The sequence below is a fragment of the Bicyclus anynana genome, chromosome 27 (genome assembly GCF_947172395.1).
Source record: "Bicyclus anynana chromosome 27, ilBicAnyn1.1, whole genome shotgun sequence".
In the NCBI taxonomy this organism is placed as follows: domain Eukaryota; kingdom Metazoa; phylum Arthropoda; class Insecta; order Lepidoptera; family Nymphalidae; genus Bicyclus; species Bicyclus anynana.
The window spans coordinates 1,010,387-1,024,363 of NC_069109.1; the positions used below are offsets into that span (position 1 = coordinate 1,010,387).

Genomic DNA, 13,977 nt, shown 5'->3' on the forward strand with positions numbered 1-13,977 from the left:
ATCTATAATATAAAAATGAATCGCAAAATGCGTTGGTAAGCGCATAACTCAACAACGCCTGGACCAATTTGGTAAATTTTTTTTTAAATTGTTCGTTGAAGTTCAAGGATGGTTTTTACGGCGAGAAAAATTAGAATAATTGCCGGAAAAACCATAAAAATATCCCTTTTCTTTTTCCCATACAAATGTTTTTTAACTAAAACGTAGTCAATTTGAGCTTTATTGTTATTGTATAAAGTTCATATTAATAATAATTAGAAAACGGGGTAGGGGTAGGGTAGTGGTAGGGTAGGGGTAGGGTAGAGTAGGAGTAGGGTAGAGGTAGGGTAGGGGTAGTTGAAAGTTTACATCGAGTTTCACGCGGACGAAGTCGCGGGCATCCGCTAGTTACTAATAAAGTAAATTAATATTTTTGTGTTTATGTTACAGATAAATGTTTGATATTATATAAAATAATTAAATGTTTTTTTTTTTATTATTTGTCCATAAATAATGAAAAAAACTAAATTTAACGTAATTCAAGGATTTTTTAAATTCATCCCTTAAAGTGGTGAAATAGGGGTTGTAGTCCCGGCGTCTGCTAGTATTAAATAATATAACCCTCAAATCCACAGAAGGTGGTGACTTCTACATAGCGGCGTACCCCTACGTGTCCTCGGAGTCGGGAGACCTGACCTTCGAGGCTGGCGAGAGGATCGAGGTGATGAGGAGGGACGGCGACTGGTGGACCGGCAGGATCGGCATACGGTACGGGAGACTAATACTTGGGCCTCAGACTAATTACACAAAGATCTGCCTCACTAGATGTAACTTTTTTGTCAAAGTATATGATCAACTAATCTAATTTTTTTATTTGATCTAGTTCATACAATCGATACTGAAGCCAAAAATATGTTTTTTTTTTTTAATTTTTTGTGTGTCTGCCTGTAGGTACATGTTTTTTGTTAACCGAGCATCACACTGAAACAACTGAATGAATTCAAATGATTTGAGACCATAATAGCGAGAACCTTATGTTAGGGGTGGTGAGAAAAGAAACTCGAGGTTCACAAACACACCACTTTAATAACACAACTCTTCGATTATAATCACAAAAACTGAGCCCGCCTCATCCATGAAGCCACGTTTTTATACCTTTCCAACGGAATAAACAACAAGAACAAAATAGTCAAACATCAATCTCTTATCTATACGGATATTGACATAACTTCATTTATGAATTATGTCAATATACATTTTTAAATCTATTCATTTATTTTAGTTTAGTTTCGTATATTTTAGTTTAGTTTTAAGAACAAAGAATTACTCGTCATTATACGTCATGGTACCTACGTATATTGACAACACTACAGTTATAACCAGATTGTAACATATAATGTAGCATATCGGTTAATACAAATGCCTTCTTATTTAATTTTCTAACACTTATAGGATTTTTTTATTGCGAAAATTAAATCAGAGTTGGATGAAATATTGGGGTTGAAAGTTTTTAAGGAAAGTCCTTACTTTTTAGAGTTACAGTTATAACAATTTGTGCATGGATCATGAAAATAATTAAAAATGTAATTGTGATTCAAGAATTTTTAAATTTCAACCCTTAAAGTGGTGAAATAGGGGTTGAAAGTTTACATTGATTTCTATGCGGACGAAGTCGCGCGCGTCCGCTAGTTATAAATTAATGAATTAATGAATAAATCCCCAGCACGGGCATATTCCCGTCCAACTACGTCACAAAGGACGCGACGACCAGCGGTGACGTCATGTCCGCCATACCCGAGGCGCGCGAGCCGCCCGCCGAGCCGCAGGACACGTACGCCCAACCGCAGCCGCAGCCGCAACCGCAGCCAGAACCGCAGCCGCAACCTGAGCCGCAGGTGAGACTCTCATAGAATTATAACTGAGTATATCATCATCGCTCAAGCACTGATAGAGTTGTAATACGTAGACACGCATTTACAAATAGTACAAGAGCCGGCATAAAAATGTATACCCTCATCTGTTATTTATTTGGGATAAGAAATAAATTATGGAAATTTATGACAGATTATTTATCTATACTAATATTACAAAGCTGAAGAGTTTGTTTATTTGATTGTTTGATTGAACGCGCTAATCTCAGGAACTACTGCTCCGATTTGAAAAATTCTTTCAGTGTTAGATAGCCCATTTATCGAGGAAGGCTATATATTATTCCCGTATTCCTACGGGAACGGGAACCACGCGAGTGAAACGGCGCGGCGTCAGCTAGTTTATATAAAGGAAAACTTACAGCTAAATACAAAAATAATAAAAATAACAACATAGAAAAAATAATGTCGCAAATAATTTTCATATATTAGATAGCAAGCTCGCAAGGAAAGATACAATACATAATCCAATATGATAAAAGAGATAATGATAATAATAATAATAGACATAAATTTAAAAAAAAATGCGAAAGAGGAAAAAACAACAAAACTAAAGTGATATGTAAACAAGCTAGCTTAACATAAACAAGTTAAAGTACTGTTTGGCCAGTGATTTACGAGTATTAAATTATTAGTATTTTTTTTATTTAATTAAATTAATCTCCTTCCCTTACTGATTCTTTAAAAAAAAATAAAAAGTAAACATTGCCTGCTTTCTGCAACTGCAACTGTGGGTTTGGCAGATATAAACAGTTGAGTAATGTTATTTATGTATATTTATATATACCTTCATGAGTTATTTCGTTCGTTACCCATATTTGGTTCATAGCTGAGCTCGAGTCTCCTCTCAGAATGAGAGGGGTTAGGCCAATAGTCCACCACGGTGGCCCAATGCACACACGCAAAGAATTAAAAATTCTCTGGTATGCAGGTTTCCTCACGATGTTTTTCTTTCATCGTTTGAGACACGTGATATTTAATTATTTAGAGTTATTTAGTCGTCTATTAAGTCAAATGAAAGCTTATTTTATGTTTGATTTAACTGTATTAGGTTGCCTTCATGGTTTCTAGATTTTGTATGAAAAATTTTATTTGGCCACAATTGAACTAAGTAACCTATTTGCAATGTGCAATGTATTACTAATAAAAAACAGATGAGGGTGTATATTCCTAATGCCGGCTTTTAGACTAAGAGGCTAGATAGCGATGTGTGATTTGTCCTTTACAAATAAATATACCTACTTAAAATAGTATATCTAAATATAATAAGTATACCAACTTCGTCCTAAAGTCAATTATCTATATAAATCATTGATATTGATAAAGTTGACCAATGATAATTTTATACTATAGATCGGTTACGTCCCTTCAAAATCATCGAAAAAAGTGATCCGAACAATAGGATACAATACTGATTGATCCGTTATTTATTTATGTACTACCTCCTCTATCCTACCCCTACCCTACCACTACCCTACCCTACCCCTACAAAAAAAAGTATCCTATGTCCTTCTCCTGGCTCTAAACTACCTCCCTGCCAATTTTCAGCTAAATCGGTTCAGCCGTTCTTGAGTTATAAGTGCAGTAACTAACACGACTTTCTTTTATATATATAGAGACAAATAATTAGCAATAAAATAATATTGTGACTATAAATTGAGATGTAAGCTATCCTATCTTTCAAGTTGGATCAAAATGCACACGGAATGCAAATCAAATTTAAAATCGGTTTAGTAGTTTAGGAGTCCATCGCGGACAAACACGTGACTCGAAATTTTTATATATATAAAGATATGTAGTTTTTACACTTCCTGGACACACAACTCGACATTGTAGACGATATTCAGTTATTATTTGTTTAAATAACGTTCTTTGTTGACCACAACTAACATTGAGATGTGGAAATTTCCTCTTTTGAACGCCTCATTTTTCATGAACTAGTAACACATCTAACAGTATTTAACATCATTGGTTGAAATGTATTTCGGCTTGGTGTACTATCATTTAGTGTTCTTTTTTGATATACGAGTACTTAGTGAAACAGAAGTTTTATATGTGAAAAAAAAATACAAACAAACATACGAACACATAACACTGTATATAATTAGTAACAATACTTCAAATATATTAAAATTGTTTTACAAAATAACCTTAATATGGACTTTGACCTTGATAATACCCTCTAATATAAATAGAATCGAATCTATCGATCGAAATCATTAAAGACAATGGGGATGATGACTAGGTTTGAATATATTGATTTTTATGATACATTCGGGTACATAGGGTCAATGTTAACTAATTTATACATAAAAAGCAAAGATTAACTGGATATTTGCAAAATAAATAAGATTATAAAATTTCAAAATCTATTAAAAATCTTTTATCGTAATTAGATAAAAGTTCATACAGTTTTAGCTTCCTTACATTAAATGTGACATTTTTTAATATATGAACTATAAACATAAACGCACAAATAACAAAGATATTAGTAATTTTGTTTGAACGCACATACAAATCTAACGATCATTACATTACCAACGACGTCATTAGTTCGTGCCATTTTGTATGGGGCGTGTTTCAGGGATCCGCGGCAGCGCCGCAAATCTGACCCTTTAAATCCCTGTAACTCCGAAAGTAATGATCGCAGATACCCTGTTACTTTTACAAAATTGCTTTACTATTAGCATACTCTTAATTTATATACAATTTAAAAAACTGTCATCATCCCTATTATTGTGAACCCTAAAAAGAATAAATTTTTATGATTAAAGGTTATTTGTAAAATACCATACATATTACTTACCATTAATTACTTACCATTCAAAAAACTGCAACAAAATATACTTACCCATCAAACTTACTCATCAAAAGATACAACAAGAGAAGGCAAGCGTTGTCCACACTCAACCCGCCGCCGAGCCGATGCCGACTTCGCCTCCCTACAACGCAGAACTTGTGCAGGTAAGCACTCATATCGCAGGTAAACACTCATATTACAGGTAAACACTCATACTAAAGGTAAACACTCATTGATTTCGGGTAAATTACCGTCTGTACAACTTCAACATTAATAAATTCAAATTTAGCGCCAATTATAACCGAAGAAGCACACAAAAATACAAAAATAAATTTAAAAAACATTAAAACTAAAAATTTTGCAAGCAAAGGCGACCTTATAAGCAATCTACACGAGGCCATCGTCCATCGAATGTAGTTTTAAACAGACAATATGATTTATTGTCATACAACATTTTGTATGTGCGGACAATGTCTAATTAGGGCATTATTAGCACACTCATTTTCATTAGATAGTTGTTATAGAATTCTCTATTTTCGCTAATTATTTTCTACATATTTGTCTACGTAAACGCATATTTTACTAATCAAGTTAGTATTGTTCCCATGCATATAGGTAAGTAATTATTTTACATTGACTTTCATTACACTTATGGGCCTCAAACAAATGCACTACTAAACCATAAAATCATGTAGAATACAAATATAGTCCCAACGTAGTACATATGGCTGTCTTAAAATTTTTCAATATAAACACTTACCTTTGAGTCAACACTTCACATGACGTAACCAACATAAACTTACCTGTCAAACTTACCTATCAAAAGATGCAACAAGACAAAACAAGCGTTGGACACAGCCAGCCAACGGCTGAGCCTACGCCATCGCCGCCATACCACGCTGAAATTGTTCAGGTAAGCTTTCATATAACAGGTAAACACTCATTTTTCATATACAAACTCATATTTTTTAATATATTCAGTATTTGTTTTCTTTTATTACCTAATTTCAAGTTAATTTTTGAATGCAATACGATCTCCCCTGATGTTAATAGAAGAAGCAGTTTCAGTTGATATCTGGTGTTTATGTTTGAACTACGCAGTTTCTTCAGCATAAATCCTGTTCCCGAGGGAATACAGGGCTAAAATATTTCCCATGTAACTCGCAGATAATGTCGTTTTGGTGAAAGAATTTTCAAAATCGGTCTGTAGTTATTACAAAGTAGTAAATCATTATCTATACGATATACTATTATACTATATATACAATATACAATATACTATTATACTATATATATTATAAATCTGAAGAGTTTGAACTGAACTACTGGTCTGATTTGAAAAATTCTTTCAATGTTAGATAGCCCATTTATCGAGGAAGGCTATATATTATCCCCGTATTCCTACGGAAATGTGAACCACGCGGGTGAAACCGCGCGGCGTCAGCCATTCTTTATAATATTAGTGTAGATTACAACAGAGAAATATTGAACATTCCAAGCTCGTGTCAGTTTAGGGCTTTTTATTTCTAATGTGGTCCAGAGAAGGTTTTGCGGTAGGCATTGATTTAGCATGCCGCGTTGAAACCGTCACAGTAAACCCGCTTATATCTTTGAGTGCAGTTACTCAACATCTGGTGAGATCGCGGTCAAAGCTTGTCATTGAATAATTCCCCTCAAAGCTATCATATCTTCCACAGGAGCAAAAGTCCTCAACTCCTATATCATCAGAGGTGGCAGCGATCACCGAGTCAGCGGCCGCGCCCGGCGGGCCTCGCCCGGCCTCGTCGGCCCGCCGGGACTCTGGTCGGGACTCCGCCACTTCCAGGCGAAAACATGAGGTCGCTCAGGCTTTGGCCAACTATACGGCTACTAGGTGAGAAGTGATACAAATCTTTATTGAACTAGGGTTTGAGGATTTAGAATTAAACACCTGGTGACTCGTATGAGACTTCATTCAACTCCTTAATACGAGTATGAATACACACTTCCAAACGTAGGCAATTCGTAGTTCAAAATCGTAGCCGAGTTCACTGTTGTTCACTTATATCGCTTGTGTCACTTGGATGTTATTTCGCTTCGCTCTGACCCTGACCTCCAATCCAACAGTTTTTTGAGTATCTTGGAAGCAAATATACTCATGTTCTAAGAATCAAGTAACACGGACTTCATAATGGTATTCCAGACACGTCGCTATTTTTGTGACGCCGCGTATTTGATTCTGTTTGTATCGACATTGTAAAATACTTAACAGCCTAACATTCAAGTGTATTAAAGCCGCATAATTTCTGGTCCTTCGAGCCGGTTGGGATTCGTTTGCCTAAAAATGCCTAGTCATTGTTTGAAAGCTATTGAAGTTTTAAGAATCAGGAAACAAAATTCATAAGGTATTTCAGACTCTAGCTGCTTATATTAAGGTGCATATAAAGGGCCAGCTAAGTCATTATAAAATACTTACCAGCCTAACATTAAATTATATTAAACCCACACAATTTTTGGTCCTTCGAGCCGAATGGTCTGTCTAAAAGTGCCTAATCATTGTTTTAGAACTTTTTCTTTGTTACACTTTTGACAGAGTGGTCGTCGAGTCGGTCGGTCGAGTTTTACAGCTGCTCAAGGTATAAAAATCAGGAAATATTTTTCATCCCGGAAAATCCAAATTTGTGAAAAACTAAATTCCATGCGCACGTAGGCGCGCGCGTCCTCTACTACTTACATAAAGTGTATTAAAGCCGCACAATTTTTGGTCCTTCGAGCCGGATGGTACACGTCTCAAAGATCGTTGTTTTAAAAGTTATAAGAATCAGGAAACAGGCTTCATTTAGGTTTTCCAGACTATATCTGCTTATATGAAGGTACGTATCTGACTGTATGTTTGTCTGCAGCTCAGAGCAGCTGTCGCTGATGAAGGGCCAGCTCTAACATTGTAAAATCCTACTAATATTATAAACGCGAAAGTTTGTATGGATGTTTGTCACTCTTTAACGCCGCATCTACTGAACCGATTTGGCTGAAATTTGGAATGGAAATGTATTTTACTCTTGATCAACAAATAGACTACTTTTCATGCCGGAATAATCCATAGTTTTCGAGGAATTTGTGAAAAATTAAATTCCACGCGGACGTAGGCGCGCGTCCTCTACTTCTTACATAAAGTGTATTAAAGCCGCACAATTTTTGGTCCTTCGAGCCGGATGGGATACGTCTCAAATGTCGTTGTTTTAAAAGTTATAAGAATCAGGAAACGGGCTTCATTTAGTTATTCCAGACCATAGCTGCTTATATGAAGGTACGTATCTAACTGTATGTTTGTCTGCAGCTCAGAGCAGCTGTCATTGATGAAGGGCCAGCTGCTGATAGTTCGCAAGAAGGCGGACAGCGGCTGGTGGGAGGGCGAGCTGCAGGCTAAGGGCAGGAACAGGCAGAGCGGCTGGTTCCCCGCCAGCTATGTCAAGGTACTGAAGTAAAATTTTCTTTAAACTTTTTTCCTTAAAGTACGAGGAAATAGATATTTATCATATTAATTGATTATGAAACACGGCTAAAACTCACGTGATATTACATCGGAGTATGCCCGACTAGTTTCAAACCCATACGGGGCCCTTAGTCATGAGCTGGTTCTTGCATCGCGGCAGGATCCAAACTGATCAGATCAGATCCAAACTGATCAGTTTGGATCGTGCCGCGATGCAAGAACCAGCTCATGACTAAGGGCCCCGTATGGGTTCGAAACTACATACATACTCCGAGCTAATATCACGTGAGTTTTAGCCGTGTTTCATAATCAATTAATATGAATAACACTCACGATAGTTTAAATTCTAAAATAAGATATTTATCACAGAGAGAAAATTAAAAAAAAAATTCTAAATACTATTCGATGCTTAAAAGTCACTTCTAACTATAATACCATACCGTATAAGTGTTAATGTAGAGGTTACGGGGGATAGGGGGCGCCTAAATGGTAAAGAACAACAAAAGAAATTTCTTTTTAACCGACTTCAAAAAGGAGGAGGTTCTCAATTCGGTCGGTATTTTTTTTTATGGGAGTATGATTTTAGAAGTTATCGATATTCTGTTACCTACTACTAAAATCCTAGTCGACCGTAAACTGTATTGCACCTGATTTTCAATTGGTCACTGCAGAGTATGGTCGAGATCTGCGCGTTCCATACTTACTTTGGACTCACAATTGGTACCTAAAATTATTATTAGGAGCCTAGAGCAAACAGGAGAGGCGCCATAATTGGATCTCGCTCCGTTCTTAAATTTACTCCGGGCCAGCGCTGGTTACGGGAAGGCAAAACAATTGAGTGTAGTTAGGGTAAGGGCTTAGGGTAGGGTAGGGAAGAAGTGCACATAAATCAAAGCTAACCTTGGGGTCCGCTAATGTTAAAAAATCCGCTTATGTTAAAAAACTTATTTTGCCAGTTACTACAATCGTCCGGACGCACGTCGGGTCGCACCACGCCCGTCATGTCTAAAATGGACACCGTGCCTACTGAGACTGTCATAGACAAGGTACGTCATAAGACAAGCTCCAATGGGGATGATGAGACTAGGTTTGAATATATTGATTTTTATGATACATTCGGGTAAATAAGGTCAATGTTAACTCATTTATACATAAAAAGCAAAGATTGACTGGATATTTACAAAATAAAAGAGATTATAAAATTTCAAATCTATTAAAAATATTTTATCGTAATTAAATGAAAATTCATTAGATGAAAATACGACGTCATTAGTTCGTACCATTTTGTATGGGGCGTTTTTCAGGGATCCGCAAATCTGACCCTTTAAATCCCTGTAGCTCCGAAAGTAATGATCGCAGATACCCTGTTACTTTTACAAAATTGCTTTACTATTAGTATACTCTTAATTTATATACAATTTAAAGAACTGTCATCATCCCTATTCTTGTTCATTTATTTTGTCTGTAATATACCTTTTCCATTGAAAGCAATTAATAAGTGATTAATGAAAATCCATAACACATTTACGGTTGACTCGTATCAAATATTGAAACTTCTTAATATAAACATGAATATATCGATATAAATTAATGAAATATATCGATGTAAATTAATGAAATATATCGATGTAAATTAATGAAATATATCGATGTAAATTAATGAAATATATCGATGTAAATTAATGAAATATATCGATGTAAATTAATGAAATATATCGATGTAAATTAATGAAATATATCGATGTAAATTAATAAAATATATCGATGTAAATTAATGAAATATATCGATGTAAATTAATGAAATATATCGATGTAAATTAATGAAATATATCGATGTAAATTAATGAAATATATCGATGTAATTTAATGAAATATATCGATGTAAATTAATGAAATATATCGATGTAAATTAATGAAATATATCGATGTAAATTAATGAAATATATCGATGTAAATTAATGAAATATATCGATGTAAATTAATGAAATATATCGATGTAAATTAATGAAATATATCGATGTAAATTAATGAAATATATCGATGTAATTTAATGAAATATATCGATGTAAATTAATGAAATATATCGATGTAAATTAATGAAATATATCGATGTAAATTAATGAAATATATCGATGTAAATTAATGAAATATATCGATGTAAATTAATGAAATATATCGATATAAATTAATGAAATATATCGATATAAATTAATGAAATATATCGATGTAAATTAATGAAATATATCGGTATAAATTAATGAAATATATCGATATAAATTAATGAAATATATCGATGTGAATTAATGAAATATATCGATGTAAATTAATGAAATATATCGATATAAATTAATGAAATATATGGATGTAAATTAGTAAAATATATCGGTATAAATTAATGAAATATATCGATATAAATTAATGAAATATATCGATGTAAATTATGAAATATATCGATGTAAATTAATGAAATATATCGATATAAATTAATGAAATATATCGATGTAAATTATTTAAATATATCGATGTAAATTAATGAAATATATCGATGTATATTAATGAAATATATCGGTATAAATTAATGATATATATCGATGTAAATTAATGAAATATATCGATATAAATTAATAATATATATCGATGTAAATTAATGAAATATATCGATATAAATTAATAAAATATATCGATGTAAATTAATGAAATATATCGATGTAAATTAATGAAAGTTAAAGATTTCTTAGGAACGTTATACCATACTATATACAAAATTATACTAAATTTGATATGAGTGAACTAGCCTACTGTACCCTGATAAATATATAAAAAAATGTCTGTCCGTGCGTCAGGTGATAGCGCTGTACCCGTACGCGGCGCAGAACGCGGACGAGCTGAGCTTCGAGAAGGACGACATCATCGCCGTCACCGACCGCTCTCAGGACCCCGCCTGGTGGCAAGGTATATCTGGAGACTAGCTGACGCCGCGTGGTTCTCGTTCCCGTAGGAATACGGGGATAATAGTAGACGATATGACGTCGCTCGATCTCGTGTTGGCTCGTGCCGACGCTAGGTGGGGCGACTTGTTTCAGTAAAGAGTAGGGAGTTAGAGAGGGGTAGGGAAAATAATAGTCTGAGAGGGATATGACGTCGCTCGATCTCATGTTGGCTCGTGCCGACGCTGGGTGGCGCGATTTGTTTCAGTAAAGAGTAGGGAGTTAGAGAGGGGTAGAGATAATAGTAGGAAATAATAGTCTGAGACGAATATGACGTCGCTCTATCTCGTGTTGGCTCGTGCTTACGCTAGGTGGTGCGATTTGTTTCAGTAAAGAGTAGGGAGTTTGAGAGGGGTAGGGATAATAGTAGGAAATTGTAGTCTAAGCCGGATATGACGTCGCTCTATCTCGTGTTGACTCTTGCTGACGCTAGGTGGTTCCGTAATGAGTAGGGAGTTAGAGAGGGGTACCGATCGGTTGGTGCCTTATGGACGGCTTCAGTATTCTCGTGGCGTTCGAGACGGCCACATTTCTTGTTGTGTAATTCTTTATAGGTTACTTGGGATAGGCGGGGAGAGTGACTTGAGTGGAAAAGGGGAGTGTTTGTTAACAGTCAAAGGATCCTTTAACCCTACACACATCGTTCACAAGTGCGTGACTTCACTCAAGGTCATTCTCTGCCAATCGGTCTTATTTTGATTACAGTTTGATTTGTTAAGTTGTCTTGACAAATGTTGTGAAACCTTTATTCAACATTGGTTTTCTTTTTTCATATTTTTTCAAATCCACTTTTGAAGCTTCTGTTTAAAATATAGCCTTCCTCGATAAATGGGCTATCTGACACTGAAAGAATTTCTCAAATCGGACCAGTAGTTCCTGAGATTAGCGCGTTCAAACAAACAAACAAACTCTTCAGCTTTATAATATTAGTATAGAAAGTATAGATAACGATATAATTAGTGAAGATAAATAGACAAAGGAGTAACCCAGTCCCCACACCAAAAGTTAAAAATTGACCACAAATTAGAACATATAAGAAACTCTCATGTGGTCAATTTTCAGAAAAATTTATGTTAGTTATATCAGCTAAATTACTTGATACATTTTGATCTCTTCTTTATGAAAGCTCTTTGACAATAAATTATCATTGTCAAATTAATGACCTCTGCCTCCGATTCCGGAGGGTGTGGGTTCGAATCCGGTCCGGGGCATGCACCTCCAACTTTTCAGTTGTGTGCATTTTAAGAAATATCACGTGTCTCAAACGGTGAAGGAAACCATCGTGAGGAAACCTGCATACCAGAGAATTTTCTCAATTCTCTGCGTGTGTGAAGTCTGCCAATCCGCATTGGTCCAGCGTGGTGGACTATTGGCCTAACCCCTCTGATTCCCAGAGGAGACTCGAGCTCAGCAGTGAGCCGAATATGGGTTGATAATGATGATTAAATACGATTTTATTAATTTTTCAGGAGAGCTGCGTGGGATGACTGGTCTCTTCCCAAGCAACTATGTCACTAAGTTAGTTAACTAAACAATGGATTTAGTTTAAATATACTTGGCTTCTCGAAAAATATATAATTAAGATTAATTAAAGTAGAACTTGCTCATACAAAACCATTGATAACTTTATTAAAAAAACCAAAAAAATAAATAGTTATATATGTCGTAAAAAAATGCGTAGATTCATTAATAAAAATATGGACAGAACCACTGACCTAACCTTGGTCATCGGCTCTGCCAATTACAATAGGTATGCTATGCTTAACCTCACTAATCGCTTACACAATACTACTCTTAATTTTACTATTTTACCCTGGTAGTTGTGGTAGAGGAAGTACATCGAGCAAGTCCCAGGACTTGTGACCATTGGGTGTGGTTTAAAGGCGCCTTTTAATACTAGTAAACACTCACCAACCCTGCCCGACGTGCTCTCCATGCCCACAGTAAACAATTTAAGATCAATAATTACTTCATCACGAAACATTATCGAACAAAATCACTAACGCGACAAGCAGCATGACGCCTCAAGCTGCTCAACAAAGAATTGAACCAATTAATAGCCCAAGTCACTAATTACTTTCCTTTTCTTAATAACACTACTTAACACTTCACTATTTCACTATACTTAACAAGTAGATTGTAGAAGACGATTATTCCATCTTAAAAACGCGATTAGAACTGAATTACTAAATCAGTAGACTACGGAGACAGACGGAGGCAGGATGCCTCACTAGAGTGAATACACAGTGACGGTACACGCGTACGCGCCATTTGGGACGCGATGCCATTGGATGAGAGTTACGTGACGTTACGTTTCCTATTGGTCGATCGCCGCCACGTTCGTTATGGTGGTAACGTTTTACAATCTTAATTACTTCAAGAGTAAATAATCAAAACCTAATTACATGAAAACTTGCTTCTAAATTTATTAAATTAATTAACGTAGATTTTGCTGACCATTACGACAGCAAAATCTCAACACAGAACCTAAAGAATTTCTTTTCTACTGCTGTCACCTGTCATCATTACTTGAGAGACTAATTATTAATTAAATCAAAACGGAATAGTATTTTGACTGCAAAATGATCAGACCACTAGATAACAAGTCGATTCGAAATAACCACAGAGCAAACATGACAACTATTAGGTCTGAGGCCATAGAGCCCTCAGTGAGCCAAGCTTCCCCGGCGACACGGCCATACTGACGTGCGGTGCGTGCTCTGCAGCGCCTCCAGTTCTTTTCTGTAAATAAAAAAAAAATTCTGAAGCTAGATACTTTCACAATTAACCTAGGCTTTGTTTGAATCTAGA

At 35.3% G+C, this 13,977-nt stretch overlaps 1 protein-coding gene across 4 annotated transcripts in view; it reads left to right on the forward strand.

Moving 5' to 3' along the window:
* Nucleotides 1-12,838, forward strand: part of LOC112056467 (intersectin-1) — a 46,212-nt gene extending 33,374 nt beyond the window's left edge. Inside the window, exons 20-28 of one of the 4 annotated variants that reach the window (XM_052890283.1) lie at nucleotides 615-747; nucleotides 1,703-1,874; nucleotides 4,782-4,871; nucleotides 5,534-5,620; nucleotides 6,405-6,580; nucleotides 8,024-8,159; nucleotides 9,136-9,225; nucleotides 11,023-11,131; nucleotides 12,636-12,838. In XM_052890283.1, the coding sequence (XP_052746243.1) occupies nucleotides 615-747; nucleotides 1,703-1,874; nucleotides 4,782-4,871; nucleotides 5,534-5,620; nucleotides 6,405-6,580; nucleotides 8,024-8,159; nucleotides 9,136-9,225; nucleotides 11,023-11,131; nucleotides 12,636-12,697 (1,055 nt within the window). In that variant the 3' untranslated portion in view covers nucleotides 12,698-12,838. Of the gene's footprint in view, nucleotides 1-614; nucleotides 748-1,702; nucleotides 1,875-4,781; nucleotides 4,872-5,533; nucleotides 5,621-6,404; nucleotides 6,581-7,589; nucleotides 7,642-8,023; nucleotides 8,160-9,135; nucleotides 9,226-11,022; nucleotides 11,132-12,635 lie in introns of those variants that run through there. The other 3 variants (XM_052890284.1, XM_052890285.1, XM_052890286.1) reach the window with 3 other exon arrangements.
* The last annotated feature ends 1,139 nt before the right edge of the window (nucleotides 12,839-13,977 follow it).